Genomic DNA, 15,730 nt, shown 5'->3' on the forward strand with positions numbered 1-15,730 from the left:
AGATATGAAGAGATCGATGGATCATAAAGCAGCAGCTCGGGTGGACAGAATCATATGCCCACCTAAACTCACCTGTAGACACACTGCTGTTGTGCATTGCTGGTATATAAACGAAGCTACATTAATTTTTGCCTATTTCTGACTCTGGCACCAAGCTGGCATTGCTGGCACCTGTAACCTGGTGCAGTTCCACCTACGTTTGGATGGCACGGCAGATGACCTCTGACCCCTGGCCGGCCTTCCTCAGCGTGATGGCCAGGTTTTTGGCTCTGTTGGCCTCCAGCAGAGAAACTTTGGACGGAGGTTTCTGAGGAAGCTTCTGCCTGGACAGCGTTAGGTCCACGGCTGGACCCTGAGCCTTGGTCTTAAACATCTCCTCGAACTCCTCCACGTTCAGGTCCTGAGACACACACAGGTCATCGCAGATTTTAGACAGGTGAAAAGCTTTTGTCAGCCCTGAATGGTGCCTCTCGCTGTGGTTGTTACCAGTGATGGGAATAATGGCGTTACAAGTAACGGCGTTACTTTTTTCAGTAACGAGTAATCTAAATGGTAAATGGTAAATGGCCTGTATTTATATAGCGCCTTTACTAGTCCCTAAGGACCCCAAAGCGCTTTACATATCCAGTCATTCACCCATTCACGCACACATTCACACACTGGTGATGGCAAGCTACGTTGTAGCCACAGCCACTAACTAATTACTATTTCTGTCGTTACAACGCCGTTACCGTTACTAACAAGAAAATGTGGTGTGGTCGCGTTATTATTTTTCAACAAACAGACGGTTGAAGCTGTGTTCAGCTTACCGCATCTTATATCAGCTGCACGGAAGTAGCTGTAAGTAATCTGGGCGCTACAGCTTTAGCAGCTGCGCGCTCCCGCGGACGGCAATCACTTTCTGGCACAACACCTGGAGCTAAGGGGCAAAACAATCGCATGAGTGCTGCTGTTTGACTGAGGAAGAATAAAGTAGTCGTGGTAAGCCAATCACATGACCCCTTCAAAATGACAAAGCAACAAGGTGATATATACCAGTTTTTAAATTGTGCTGATAGGCCACGTAAAACCAGAGTCATGATAAACAATATATACGCGTGTTTTTTCTGAATAGTTTCGCCACGTTTACTGTCTACGGACAGCGCTAGCAAGCACTCTCTGCTTATGACGAAAAAAACCCCCAAAAAAACCCCCAGCCCTTTCGTGTTGGTGGAAAAATGCACCATGTCAACCAATCAAAAAATGATATGGCAACATGACATTTGGTTTCCAAAAGTTGAATCTGTTCATCTGGACGTAGCATTTTGTGGGAGAAACGTTTCGTCACTCATCCAGGTGACTTCTTCAGTCTCAGCTGACTGCAGGTTTCCCCAAATCTTATAAACAGTACATTTGCATAATGACTGAACCCAGCCCACTGAAGGAACAATGGGCTGTGAGAAACGTTTCTCCCACAAAACGCTACGTCCAGATGAACAGATTCAACTTTTGGAGATTTACTTCCCTGGATGATTGAGAATGCATCAAGATGACATTTGGTTGTTTAGGAAGAGGGGGAAGTTTTACGAGTGACGGCAAGAGAGAGAGCGAGTTTTGAGATGTGAGAGATTTGTGACGTTTAGTGTGTTTGGAGTGTGTAGTTAATGTGTTGTCTTGTGTAGTTAGTGTGTAGTGTTGTGGATAGTTTTGTGTTGTGTGTCAGAACAATGAAGTGACTGCTGTCTTCAGGTAGAAAACAGGAGTGATACATCTCCTGCTGTCAGTCCTGCAGGTATCAGGCTGTGATGTTCTCCTTTATATTGGACAGAAATTATTTTTTTGGAGAGGCACAAATAATTTGTGTGGCATCTTATTGAATGCAGAACACCTGATTGTTATGTAAATAGTTTGAAATGGTTATAAAAAAAAAAAAGAGTAAAAGGTAAATGGCTGCAAATAACTTTGTTGTTTTGCAAACCTTGTGCATATAATTTTAAAATTGACAATTTATATTTGCATTTAAAATTATGAAATATGATTCATTAAACATGTCTGTGGTTATTACAGTAAAAAATATAACTTTTTCTACTCTGATTTTATGTTTTTTGTCTGATTTTAGATCAATTGTGTTAATGCAGTTTGTCAAAATGAAAACATAACTGTAAATTCAGACCTGTGAGGTTGTGCTGAAAAGGATGATACCAAACAAGGCAAAGTGAATAGTTTTTAAAGGTGAAATGTAGAAGTAAAATCAAAAGTAGTTAAAAATGGCCAATTATACCCTGGACCCCAGAAGGTTAAACATTTTTTTAAAGAAACGCAATAGTTATTTTTCAAGTAATTAATTACTTTTAGAATCTTGTAACTCAGTTACTAACTGTTACTTTTTTGAAGGAGTAACTAGTAACTATAATTAATTACTTTTTCAAAGTAACTTGCCCAACACTGGTTGTTACCTGCAGGATGGACTCATCATCGATGTCATTGAAGATGGTTCCGTTGATCTGACTTGGCTTCAGAGCGACCCAGTTCAGCACCGGCATCCTGAACTTGGTCTGGATTGGCTTCTTTATTTTCACCGCTGTGCAAGACAGGGGAGCAGGGAGACAGGTGAGGAGAGGACGAGACTGGCCTCAGATTGGTACTGCGAGTGACTAAAGTCCAGGTGTGTGTTCAGACCAATGGATCGGTTGGTGCCAAACAGCTGAAGGTTAACAGGCGTCACTGCACCTGTCACTATTGTCAGGTACAGGTGCGACAGGTGAGCAGGTCTGTATGGGACAGACCAACAGAATTCTGTTTTTCTAACATAACCAATATAGGTCTTCAACTTAATTCATGGATGAGCATTACTTTGGGTCTCATCAGAGCCAATCTATCCCTCGGACTCTATTTTATTTATTTATATCTTTTCTCTTCTCAGGTAAGAGAAGGTATGATCCTTCAGTCTGAACACACATCAGAGAAGTGGGATCAAACATATGACTCTGATTGACAATTGTGACAGTTGATTAATTGAGAAACCAGCCACTGACTGGCTGCGGCGGGTTTCCAGGTGATGGAGGAATGGAAGAAGATGGAGGATGGGGAAGAAAGGGTGTTTTGTGAAGATGTTAGAGAAAGTAAACGTACAGAACAACTTGAGAGGACCCTCTGTGAGCAAAACAGAAGAAAAGAAACAACATGTTAGTATAATGCCAGTTAACATACACATTTATCACAATGACTAATATTTCTGGACTCTCATTGGCTGAAGGTGTGGCATATTTAATTGTAAGGAATAGACAGCTTATATAAAGAGATCTGAACTGTGGTTATTTGTGTAAACCCTAAAATATGAGAGCTGAGTTCTGGTGAAGCTGCTGAAGTTTAATCAGTTCTGTAAATTTAACCTCCTAAGACCCGAACTCTTCCATGGCATGCATTTTTAATTTCTGTTTGATATTTGGGCATATTGGGACCTGAGCAATGTAAAACCAAAGAATTACCAATTTTGTATTTTTTACCTGATTTTTGTTTCTAAGGAAAATGAGAGGCACATATGAGGATATTCGTTTAAAATTTCGATAGAACAGTAGCAGTATAATGTCCTCATAAGCGGATATCAGGCCATTGTAGAGCAAAATTGAGTATTTTGGTCTAAATAACCCAAAATGTGATGTGTGACGGCAAAATGTGACGGCAGGTCCTAGGAGGTTAATTTTGATAAAATGTGACGGAACAAATATCTCTAATGTGTTTTATTAGTGACGATGGTATAAGTAGGATAACAGTCTGAAATTTGAGCTCCATTTCACTTCACTGGTTCTTCATTAATAGTACAAATAATATGCAACTTTTTCTGTATGGACAGAACATTAAACTGAGGAAAATCCTAAAAAAGTAATACTCTGTATATCTCAGCATCCATCCACCAATGGAGACTGTTGGAAATATTTAATATTTAATAAGAAACTAACTTCCCAGAAGTAAATATTAACCACCAGAGAAGACCTCCATCACTGAAATATGCAGACAAGGACTCTGTGACCTCTTGGATTTCAAGGACATGTGTTTATTTAAGTCTGACCATCAGCCACCTGCAAACCAAAGCAAACAAAGCACTCATCCAAGGAAAAATGATGCAAACCAAACTCTTAACCAAACAATCAATGAAAGCCAAACTCCAAACCAAAACAAACCAAGCAAAACCAAACTCTCAATCAAACTAGAGTCCAAACCAAACCAATCCAAGCCAAACCAGCCAAAGACCAGATCAATCCTAACTTTAACCCAAACGTCTTGTGGCGACTGTTGTTGTGATTTGGTGTTGTATAAATAAAACTGAATTGAAAATTTAATTGAACTGAATCAAACCAAAACAGTCCATACCAAACCAAACTCTCAACTAAATCAAATCTGGACCCAACCAAATAATGCATACCAAATCAAACTCTGCCAAACCAACCCAACCTAAACCAAAAGAATCCAAGCCAAAAGCCAAACTCTCAACCAACGATTCGGTCAAAGCCAAACTTCAAACCAGACAAAACTAACTGAGCAAAACCTTGCTCTTAACCAAGCTAAACTCCAAACTAAACCAACCTTAACTCCAAACCAGAGCAACACAAATTCCAAATCAGTCCAAATTCTGAACAAATTCAACTGAATCCAATGTCACCAGTTATCACCACCATCATCAAACAAAAGCTCAGATTCACTGACTACCTGCTCTGCATGAGTACCATCTAGCCACAACAGATCTTCTATTTATGGCTCTTCCCTGATCTGATGTATTACCTCTCCAACATTTCAGAAACAAACTCTGACTATGAAGAAGACAAACCTACAACCTAGAAAGAACAACCATCGGTTGAGAACCCCGGCCTCTAACTAACACAGATTCACTGAGATTTGCTGAGCCAATCTACGACCACCTCCTTCTGTTTGATCTTTGCAGACCTTTGTTTTTCACCCAAATGTTACCGAAAACCAACTTCTCAACTGAGAAAAGTAAAGAGAACTAACAACTGGCTGAAAAACAAGATCAGCTGATGAGTCAGCATGTTTATAGTTTCTATTATTTTTTTCATACTAATGATGTGAAACTGATGTCTATAGTTCATGTCCTGATTAACTGTAACTGCATTTACTCCTCACCTGACTGCGGTAATGTACAGGTGTAGTATTGGTGTGGTTACAGGGGAAAGGACAGTTTGATGGTCAGGTTTGGTTCAGTTCTACACAGCCTGTGCACAGTCTCACCTGCAAGTCCAGAGTTAAAGATGACTGTAGGCGACCCCCCTGTTCCTGGGAGTGGTGGGGCCACAGGTGGAGGAGGCGGGGGCATGGGGACGGAGGAGAGCTCACTGGTCCGACAAGGAGGAGGAGGGGGAGGGGGAGGAGGAGGAGGACCAGGTGGAGGAGGTGCTGGATACGGTCCGTTGGACACTGAAGAGGAGAAAAAGAAGACAATGTTATTACTCATTACACAGGTGATACTCAGCAGTAAAGTAAAGTAAAATTTTATTTATACAGCACCTTTCAAGATAAAAATCACAAAGTGCTTCTCAGAAGCAGAAACGGACATACATCCTCAAACAAACAAAATCAACCAAAAGCAAGTACAGATAAGTTTTTAACTGCTTTTTAAAAGAAACGACTGAGTCCACAGATCTCAAACTCAAAGGGAGTGAGTTCCAGAGTCTGGGGGCCACAGATACAAACGCTCTGTCACCTTTTGTTTTTAACCTTGTATGCTGGACAACCAGCAAGCCCTGGTCACAAGACCTCAGGGACCTGATGGGGTGATAAGAAAGAAGAAGATCACCGATGTAAGTTGGAGCTACACCGTGAAGGCCCCTGTAGGTCATGATTATAATCTTAAAATGCACCCTGAACTTGACAGGGAGCCAATGCAGTTGAATCAGCAGGGGAGTGGCATGGGAGTATTTGGGATACTTTGTTAGAAGCCTAGCAGACGCATTTTGAACACCCTGCAGTCGTTCCAGGGAGGCATTACTTAAGCAAGTAAACAAGGAATTACAATAATCTAAGCGAGATGAAACAAAAGCATGAATAATCATTTCCAATTCTGAGCATGACACAATGGGACTCAGCTTAGCGATATTTCTTAAATGGTAAAAACAAGAGTAAACCAAAGATTTAACGTGTGTGTTCAGCGTCAGAGCTGGGTCAAATGTAACACCAAGGTTCCTAATGGAGGGTTTAATATAAGAAGCAAGAGGGCCTAGATTTTTAACCACGGGGGGAACAAATTTCTCAGGAGCAAAGACAATGACTTCAGTTTTATCAGCATTTAGTTGAAGATAATTATCAGCCATCTAATCTCTAATGGAATCTAAGCAGGACTGCAAGATTTGAAGCTTAGAAACATCAGTACCTGCAAGGTTCAACTCACTTGTGCCTGGCATTGGTGGAGGAGGAGGTGGAGGAGGTGGGGCCGGCATGCCTGGGGCTCCGCCCATCCCCGGTCCCGTGCTGTGATAAGCTACAGTCTCAGGGCTGCAGGAATCAATCAAAATCAATCAAAAACAAAATCCTCAGCCAGCAGTTTCTAAGTGTGAGATACTACAGGTTCTAGGTCCCGTGATTCACCTGGGGGACAGGTTAGGACAGGGTGGAGGTGACGGAGAGGCAGAATCAGCCACCCCTCCATCGCCCTCTCCTCTCTGCGGTTGAGGAGCTCCGGGTCCTCCGGCCTGCTGTGCTTCCTGAGCCTGACGCTCCAGACGACTCTGACGTCGGATCGTCTGGTCCTTTTCCCGGACCATCCGCCGCAAGGTATGCACCTGTGAGTTAGCACTGGCATACACATCCTGCAGAGGTAAGCGGTGGAAGTGAATCAGGGGAAAGAGTGGTGCCAAAGAGCAGTCCAACATTGTCCACAAACCCATGTTTAAAAAGTATTTCAGTCCTGTAAACGCCACATTATTCCCTGTAGATGTCTCTATTATCACCATCTGACCTACTCTTATACATTTATTTGCCTAATTTTTTTCTCCATGGTGACAATGTACATGTGGTTTCCACAGTAACAAGACTGACCCGGAGTTGGTCCAGCTCTTTGTTGGTCTGCATCAGCTGTTTCTCCAGTTCCACGATCTTCAACATTGCTTCGTTCTCCACATCCAGCAGACGTTCTGACATCTGAAGGCATATAGAGAAAGAAAGAGGCTGGTGAAGGTCAGCACAAAACCAGAGATTTATCATGACCTGTAAGACTTCACTCCTTTGTTTCCACCTGTCTCCCTCCACCTGGAGGTCTTACCGTGGCCAGGTTCTCCTCCAGTTCCTCAACTCTCTCCAGAGCAGCAGTTTTGGTCTCTGCATCCTCCAGCAGTGTCCCAACATCAAACACGTTATCCAGGTATGCCTGAATCTGAACCTGCAGCCTGTCGCTCTCTGTGTGCTTTAGCCGCTGAGGTGAAACAGGTGAAGGCACAGGTGAGGAGACAGGTTTTGGTGAAACACATCATCTTCTGATCAGCACTAGATGCTCTGATTGTGGTGGGCAGTTTGTCTGCTGTGATTGGCTGCTGTCTTACCTCCAGGTGTTCTTCCAGGTTGAGTTTGGTGAAGTCATATTGCAAGTGGACTCTGAAGTTCATGTCCTCCACAGAGTGAACCACAATGTTGATGAACTGCATGCAGGCCACCTGGAAACATATTTCACTGCCCATTATTAACCTGATGTCACACCAGGTAAGTTTGACGTTACCAAAATATTCACACAGATGTAAACTTTGTGAGCTGAATGGATCTTAAATTTCATGCAATCAATTTAAAAGAAAAAGCTTGAAATATTAGGTCTCATTTGAGACAAAGTTACCAAGAAGTCGATGTTGTCATCTTCATTCTTAAAATGTTCCATCAACTTTTCAAAACGCATTGACTCGGAGCACACCTGCAACACATCAGTCAATCAATCAATCAATCAAACGTATGTTGTTTACTCCCTTCTCATTTTCCCAGTTTGTACCTCCTTTCCTTTAATATAATCTCCTCCCATCTGAGATGTGATTGGAGGAAATACAAGGAGTGGAATCAACAGGTTTTTAACAACAGGAAGAGCTCTTTACTCCAGAGCCTCATTTTATAATAACGCATACAGATGATCACTCTGGATGCCATTACCTTTGCCTCCAGTAACACCATGAGGAAAACCTTTAGTCATTCTTGAGCAGGATATGTCCTTCAATGCGCATATAAACAAACATCTTTAGGACTGCTTTCTTCCCTTCGTGCAATATCTCTAAAACTAGAAACGTCCTCCTCCCTTCATGGTTTGGTGATTCCAGCTCTGTGGCACACCTGTTTCATGCGTTACTTTCTCCTTCTCATGTATCCTGACAGAGACCCGAGGACACCAGGAGGCACAAAGTGGAGAAATGAGAAAAGGATTATTTGTTATTTTATGTTTAGAGTGTGTTGCTCCTGTTGTTGTTTTGTTTACAGTTTTAAAGTTGTCGAAGGCCGACAGGATGATCTCGTGCCCTCCTCTGACCAAACACACTGCGGCCAACAACTCCAAGACCAGAGCCTTTGTCCTGATGAAGAAAATGTGTCAAATAAATTTTTAAAAAGCTCTTAATAGAGAGAAAAACAAGCTTCGTACACTAATTTTTCAAAAATGAACAGAAACAATGTCTAAATCTGTGGTTTAACTGACTTTTTGGCTTATAGTTTCTTCTCAGGAGCTGTTTGAATTCACTCAAAGTTTGTATTTTCTAACATGCAGGTGTATTTTGTTCTCTGGCAGAGAGACAGATGCAGCAGTGGTAGTGTTTGTATTAGTCGTATCTGCAGAAGTACCTTGGGTTCCTGTTGTTGAGGCTGAGAGCAATTTCATTGACGGCGTGAGGATGAGACATCACCATGTTGAAGCCGTACTGATGAAGATGAGGACACAGGTGAAGGTCAGTCATGTTTCCAGCTCTAAAATCTAAACTTTACAGATTTAGGACAGGTTTGACTTCAAATTGACACAAACCTTCTATCACCGGGCAGATTAAGTTACCTGGTAGTTCATGATGGCTCTCAGACACATAATACAAACGTGAACATCATCTTTCTTGCACACGAGTCGTGAGTTCTTGAGAGTTCGACGACTCGGCAGCGTGTTGGATCGAGTCACCAGAGTCGAACTACAAACAGAAACTTCACGTTAGCGCGCCTAGGTGAGTTCTTCTGGTTTTATTCATACATTATGTTCTGCTACCTGATGGAGTGTCGAGCTGCTCGGGGTACAGAGGAGGATGGTGAGGGGAGGCTGCAGTCACCATGGAGATCTTCTATCGAACGACTCCAGGGAGAGTCGATGGACGACACCTCGCCTCCAGCCTCTGACTGTTCTCCATCAAACCTGAGCACAAAAAGTTAGTAAAATATTTTTAACGTCCCAAACCTGCTCCGAACTAATCACCTGAACACTACATTTCATCTCTTAGTGCGATCGCACCATAAAAAGATCCGACATGTGAAGTTCAAAATTCAGACCGAAGCTCAGAAAGCAAACAGGAAGCCCCGTCTTTACTCACGTGACAGCGTACTGAGCAAACGACAAATATTCAACCAGAACATCAAGACCCCGATTCTCCTCGTTCAGAAACTCTCTCACCCACCTGCAGACAGACGGAAGACAGATGTTAGACAGCCATGAGACTGTTAGACAGGTTAGAGAGACAGACAAGTGTTCTGACAGACAGGTACCCAATGTGGTTTGTACGAAGAGAAATCTCGAGCTCTCTGAGCGTCTGAGTCGACTCCTGAACTCTTCTCCTGAACTTCTGCAGACAAACACACAAACTGGTCAATATTTTAAAAAAATATAAACACAGGCCATAACTGAAGCACTACCAGTAGGACTCTAAAAGAAAGTTTTCTCTGTCAGCGCAATAAACTTTAAACTTTGCCGTCTCACCTTCCGTGTGACGGCCGGGTCGAGGAAGCCTCTCAGTTTCTGGATGTAGGTGTGAGGAGGATTCTTGACCTGAAATCTTTCCTACATCAAACATAAAAACAGTGTGCCTAGATGGGATCAGATATGAAGCCCCACCCACCGCACCACCTGTCTGACTTTCACTGGGGAAAATGATTCTAAATTTCATTTTTTAAAGAAACTTTAAAATGTTATTAAATTTGCTCTCAACTTTATCAGCTGCAGGATTTTGCAAATCAGCCAAAACATGACAGAAGTGGGGCAAATTACAGACTGGAACTAAAGGTATGGGAGCCCAGAAAGTCCAAGAACCCTAATCTAAACCAAGACATATGACATATAACCCAGAAAAACGTTAAATAACTAAGATGAGATACAGGAGAAATGTAAAATGACCGTGAACTACTAAAACAGCAAAAAACAGCTGGAAAAAGACTAAAATTAGATAAAAATGCCACATTGGAAACACATAAAACAATCTGTTTTGTAAAATGACCAAAATGGGATAACAAATGACCCCAAAGTCACACGACAAATCATATCTGCACAGTTTATGATTTGTGTCTCTTTCAATATTCAGATCAATAAGTTGAAGCTTCTTGCCAATTTGTTCCTGCAGTCCCATAAACATCCACCTACCTGATCACAGATCAGCTCCCACTTCTTTTCATTGTCGTAGGAACGCAGCAGACGCACCTTGTCAGGTGGCAGGTTCATTGAATTCTGAAAATCAGACATTTTTATTGCTCAGACATGTCTGGAAACAAAAAAAGACAACATTTTGAACCCTAGTGCATGAATACAGACACAAACCCTTAAAGAAAATCAACGTAATCTGTAAATCTCAACCCCCAAACCCTAAATACAGAACCAACTCTAAACTCCCAACTCTTGTTTTTTTATTCACTAAACAGCCTGAGACAAAATCTGGATGTTCCAAATCACAACATGTCTGTACTTAAATCCACAGATTAAATAAAAGAGTCAGTGATACCAAAGGTTGCTCCAAAAACAACAAGATTTGAGCCTTTGAAGATTAATGTGATGACGATCTGGACTGATCCTGGATCTGCTGGTTCACCATGAATTTTTCCATGACATGAAATTTACTTTGTACCAGGTTTATTTAGTGTAAACACAATTAAATGATGGCTGTCAACAATGTTCCCTCAAATATTTCATGTGTCTGAGCGAACACACAAACTCCCTGAGCGTCCCTTGGACCACTGTGAGCGACATCAGACGTGTGCACTGTGGTCACGCCAGCATCTAATCCATCCAAGTTAAATGGTTTATTAAAATAATCAAATTACAGCATTTACTACTTTTAATTAACTGCTTTAGCCCACTTACAATGAAAATTTAAAAAATCCTGTTCATGACCTGTGTAGTATGTTAACACTATTGGAAGTAAAAATAACTTGAATTCCAATTTTGAAAACACAACTTTCTTTCTTTTCTTTTTTTTCATAAAGCTCTGACTTGTATTATGAGTCTGTGGTCTGGGAGAGAGTCTGTAACTCTGTCTGCCAAATACAGCATATAATGACCAATGTTGGGCAATTAATTATATAGTTACTGCTTCAAAAAAGTAACTCAGTTTGGCAAACAACAAAGTTTTTTGCAGCTATTTATTTTTTTTAATGCAACCAAGGTGTTTTTTTAAATAAACATTTCAAACTATTTACAGAACAATCAGCTGTTCTGCATCAAATCTGATGCCACACAAATTATTTGTGCCACTCCAAAAAATAATTTCTGTCCACTATGAGATAAAGGAGAACAACAGCCTGATACCTGCAGGCCTGACAACAGGAGATGTATCACTGCTGTAACACCTGTAACATTCAGCAGCCGCCTCATTGTTCTGACACACACAACAAAACTATTGACTACACTACACACTAACTACACACTAACTACACACTAACTACACAAGATTTGCGCTAAACGTCTCAAATCTCTCACATCTCAGAACACCGCCGTCACTCCTAAAATTTCCCCCTCGTTTCTTAACAACTAGATGCCACGTTGCCATATCATTTTTTGACTGGTCGACACGGTACTTTTTTCGACCAATAGGAAAGGGTGGGGGGTTTTTGGTTTTGTTTTTGCTCACAGGTGGAGAGTGCTTTCGAGCGTTTTCCTTATAAAACGCCGTTTTTACCGTTTCTTCCCGCAGTAAATATAAACAACAATAGTATTCAGGAAGAAAACCAAACATTGCAGATATTTTTATCATAACTCTGGTTTTACGTGGCCGATCAACACAATTTAAAAACTGGTATAAAGTCCACACTTTTTCCGTCAATTGTTCCGTCTGTCCTGCTCACATCTCCAATGGTTGGACACGTTGTCATTAATGTGGCTTCACTGCACATCAGCCATGCCGCTTTGCTAGCTAAAACACCGGTGTTGGCACATAAGGACGCTGTCATAGCCTGTCAGCGACGTTGATTGGCTGCGTATATACGAATGTGAATCGCATCATTGGCTGGACTATAGGATAAGGTGGCATCGTTCTAATCCCATACAGGAGCAGCCAGTCACTCACTGACTAACACTGCAAAACAGAATTGTTAAAGTTTTAATTTTAATTTCAATTCAGGTTAGATTTTTTTTGTGCACAGCGCAGATTTTCTGTGCGCAGAGACCGTGCCAGCAGTGCGCAATTGCGCACGTGCGCAGCTTAGAGGGAACATTGGCTGTCAACCAACCATGACATGCTACTTCTGCAGGAGGAACCTGCTGTTACTGGTGGACTATGTGACCACCATCAAGTGATTCTTTACTTACCTTGGCTTGTGACTTTTAGAGATACTGAGTCAGGTTGTATACCTTCACAAGTCAGCTGTTTCATATTTTCAGTGGATAGCTAAAGTGTCTTACAGCCCTCATACTGAAGGTCATGTCAGGGTGAAACTTTGAGCCCTCCTATTGGTCCAGTCCCAGAGCTGCTGATCATGGTTTCCAGTATCAACGTGTTTCCCCTGTCTGACTTGGCTAATCTAATTCTCTTGTGTTTTTGAAGACCTGAACAAACTGGATCAGCATTACCAGAGTCCTGGATCACCCAGTAAATCTCTGATGAGTTAAGCGTACAGAGAAAGGGCCCCAAGTGAAGTCAGGTGAGTGACCGTATAACAAACTGTTGTCTGTCATGCCCAGTCTAATTCTCTGGTTTTCTGATATATTCTAACCTAAACCCTGTCTAATGTTCTCAAAGGGGGGCCATCACCACAGTTTAGTGTCTTTGAAAGGGTCAAAGGGATTGCAGTTAGCTCGTCAGTCGTGCTGTAAAGTTTCTGAATCATTTTGCGCAGTGTGCCAGCTAATTATTGTGCACATCTCCTGGCACAGCTATACTGTGCTGTGACATTCATAGAGAACCCAAACTTTATGGATTTTAGTCTTCAAGGAGCACAAATACACGAGAACCACCGCTAGCTAACATTTAGCTCAATGAATCTATAAACAACTCCTGCTGGTGATGTAGGGGTACTGTGTCAGATCTTCCTGCTTCTTCTTCTTCATCGCTTCTCAGAAAAGTGTGTTTCCTGGCTTTGGTCTCATCAGGTTTGTTCCTGGCTTCTGTGCCCATCACATGAGGATAAATCGCAGGCTGGGGCCCTCAGGCCATCTGACCTTCATCAAACACAGGCCAGCTACAGATGGGAGAGCAAAGTTTTACATGTTCAGCATATTTTTGAGTTGGAGACAAACATCAGGTCTTAAACTTCGGGTAAGGCTCTGTATTTACCGTCAGCAGCACCTGAAGTTCATCAAACACGTCAGAGACATCCCCACCATCATCACAGAGAAGATCTGTGTTAGACTTCACGAACAGTAAAGGTTGAGGAGAGTTCAACTCTACTAAACATTAATCTGGGTTTAGCTGGTGTTTTCAACTATGATCTTACACATCCGGCCAAATGGACCAGAACATGCTGTGGATGCAGCACACTGCCTACATCCTCTGTAGTTTCCATGTTGGTAGGAAACATTTAAAATAGCTGCCCAAATAAGTGCCTGCAGGGGTTTAAAGTGGTGTGGTTGCTAGAAGGGCTTTGAGCGTGAATCTGAAGACAAACGTGTGAACAGACTCTTGAACAGACCCAGTTGGTTCTGACGTGGTTCTGATTGTTCCTCTCTTTAGATCCAGACAGATTCAGACCAAGATCCGTGTCTCCTGAGCCAGACTACATCACAGTTTACAGAATGAACCTGCAGAACTACAGACCTCTAGAACCAAAGACCACAAGAGAAGTGACCTGGAGAACCAGAAATCCAAAGAGGGGAAACCTACAGATCCAGAGCCCTGCAGAACCACAGACCCTCATAACCAGAACCCTGCAGAACCACAGGCATGTAAAACCAGTAGACCTGGAGACCAGGATCTCACGGCCTGGTGATCAGGTTCTGCAGAGCCCACTAACCCACGTCAGACCTGCAGAGCGTGACTGCATATTTTCAGCATGCCTGTGTGCGTGTCTGTGCGAGTATCCTACCAGTGCGATGGAGAACCTCTCTTCCAGCTCGGCCGGGTCTGGCATCGGGAGTCGAACCGGGGCGGCTCTGGACCGGATGACGGCCAGCTGGCTCTCCATGCTCTCGGCATTACCCATCACATGCGCCGTGAACACACACCGAGCAGGAACACGGGAACACACCCACCCACAGCAGCACACACACTCAGCACACACACAGGAACATGTGGTCGGCCATCACTGTGAACGCAGACAGGCGGTCGAACTGCTGAAGGCCTGTCTCTCTCTTTCTCCTGTCTGACTCCTCAGACGATGAAGAGCGTCTGCCTCCTCCTCTTCTTTGCCTGTCTCTCTCTCTGTCTGTCTCTTTGTCTCTTGCCCTCACCGCCGCCACTGCCGCCGCTGCTGATGCTTCTGCTGCTGATCCAGATGAAGCCTGCTTGGCTGTTGTGTTATTGTGTGTTTATTTGTCTGAAATGTGTGTGTGCGTGTGTGTGTGTGTGTGTGTGTGTGTGAGAGCGCGTGTGGCAGATCAGCCGGTTAATCCTCCCCCTCTCCTCCCCCACACGAAGAAAGAAAGAGAGAGTCGGCCTCCCACCTCTTTGTCTCTCTCTCTCCCGGCTGCAGTCTCTGTGCAGCTCGCTCCACCCTCTCTCTGCCTCCTCAGACAATGAACCTTCTGCTGCCACAGGCCCCGCCCACCAACACACACACACACACACACACACACACACACACACACACACACACATGTGCAGCGCTGTGAGTAATCTGACTTTGGATCAGCTGTGTGTGTTTTCATTAGTCTATAATAAACAAAGATTTGTTGTGAAACATGTAAATCTCGGGTTTGATCCCACACGTGTGTTACCATGGACACAGATTATTTACAATAATAAACCATGTTTCCAACTTTCAAAAATTAAACGTGTTTGTGTTGTAGTTTTATGATTTTATCTCTAAAACAACAACATTAAATTACACGTGTACCAAAGAAAACTGCAGACCAACGAACACTGCTGCTTCATTTGTCACATTTGTCACACAACTTCTTCACAAATAACATTTTTACCATTAATTAAAAAATGACTGATCACCATCTCACAGACGTAACATTATGTACAGCTACTTTCAGTACCATTGATACTCATTTAGACTCTTTATATAATATTCTATTAGAGCGATTAGAGCACGCTGTAGGTATTACAGGTACTGCACTGCAGTGGTTTGTATCATATATATCTAATAGACTCCAATTTGGTCATGTAAATGGAGTTTACAAACACCCAATAACCAATAACACACACCAATTAGTTAAACTGCA

At 42.6% G+C, this 15,730-nt stretch overlaps 1 protein-coding gene and 1 long non-coding RNA gene across 8 annotated transcripts in view; one reads left to right on the top strand and one right to left on the bottom strand.

The window, feature by feature from the left end:
- Nucleotides 1-15,292, bottom strand: part of LOC100693318 (formin-like protein 2) — a 21,121-nt gene extending 5,829 nt beyond the window's left edge. Inside the window, exons 1-19 of one of the 5 annotated variants that reach the window (XR_003218496.1) lie at nucleotides 14,428-15,292; nucleotides 10,559-10,642; nucleotides 9,902-9,982; nucleotides 9,691-9,767; nucleotides 9,519-9,602; nucleotides 9,200-9,343; nucleotides 8,999-9,125; nucleotides 8,794-8,870; nucleotides 8,435-8,528; nucleotides 7,811-7,885; nucleotides 7,527-7,637; nucleotides 7,250-7,399; nucleotides 7,027-7,128; nucleotides 6,577-6,797; nucleotides 6,362-6,483; nucleotides 5,224-5,409; nucleotides 3,112-3,132; nucleotides 2,436-2,560; nucleotides 198-400 (exon numbers count right to left, since the gene is read on the bottom strand). Coding sequence is in view for 3 of the 5 variants with exons in the window: in XM_013267765.3 (XP_013123219.1) it covers nucleotides 198-400; nucleotides 2,436-2,560; nucleotides 3,112-3,132; nucleotides 5,224-5,409; nucleotides 6,362-6,483; nucleotides 6,577-6,797; nucleotides 7,027-7,128; nucleotides 7,250-7,399; nucleotides 7,527-7,637; nucleotides 7,811-7,885; nucleotides 8,435-8,528; nucleotides 8,794-8,870; nucleotides 8,999-9,125; nucleotides 9,200-9,343; nucleotides 9,519-9,602; nucleotides 9,691-9,767; nucleotides 9,902-9,982; nucleotides 10,559-10,642; nucleotides 14,428-14,544 (2,201 nt within the window). In the remaining 2 variants the exon portion in view is untranslated. The remainder of the gene's footprint in view (nucleotides 1-197; nucleotides 401-2,435; nucleotides 2,561-3,111; nucleotides 3,133-5,223; nucleotides 5,410-6,361; nucleotides 6,484-6,576; nucleotides 6,798-7,026; nucleotides 7,129-7,249; nucleotides 7,400-7,526; nucleotides 7,638-7,810; nucleotides 7,886-8,434; nucleotides 8,529-8,793; nucleotides 8,871-8,998; nucleotides 9,126-9,199; nucleotides 9,344-9,518; nucleotides 9,603-9,690; nucleotides 9,768-9,901; nucleotides 9,983-10,558; nucleotides 10,643-14,427) is intronic. The other 4 variants (XR_003218497.1, XM_013267765.3, XM_005466105.4 and 1 more) reach the window with 4 other exon arrangements.
- On the top strand, nucleotides 7,550-14,213 carry LOC106097489 (uncharacterized). Of its 3 annotated transcripts, XR_001223719.3 has the most exons (6): nucleotides 7,550-7,683; nucleotides 8,741-8,897; nucleotides 8,989-9,158; nucleotides 12,951-13,047; nucleotides 13,496-13,661; nucleotides 14,076-14,213. It is a non-coding gene; the product is annotated as an uncharacterized LOC106097489 (long non-coding RNA). The 3 variants fall into 3 exon arrangements; XR_003218498.1 differs by having other exon boundaries at nucleotides 12,951-13,661; XR_003218499.1 differs by having other exon boundaries at nucleotides 7,590-7,683; nucleotides 8,720-8,897; nucleotides 12,951-13,661.
- Nucleotides 15,293-15,730: the final 438 nt, after the last annotated feature.

The sequence above is a fragment of the Oreochromis niloticus genome, unplaced genomic scaffold, assembly GCF_001858045.2.
Source record: "Oreochromis niloticus isolate F11D_XX unplaced genomic scaffold, O_niloticus_UMD_NMBU tig00008304_pilon, whole genome shotgun sequence".
NCBI lineage: Eukaryota > Metazoa > Chordata > Actinopteri > Cichliformes > Cichlidae > Oreochromis > Oreochromis niloticus.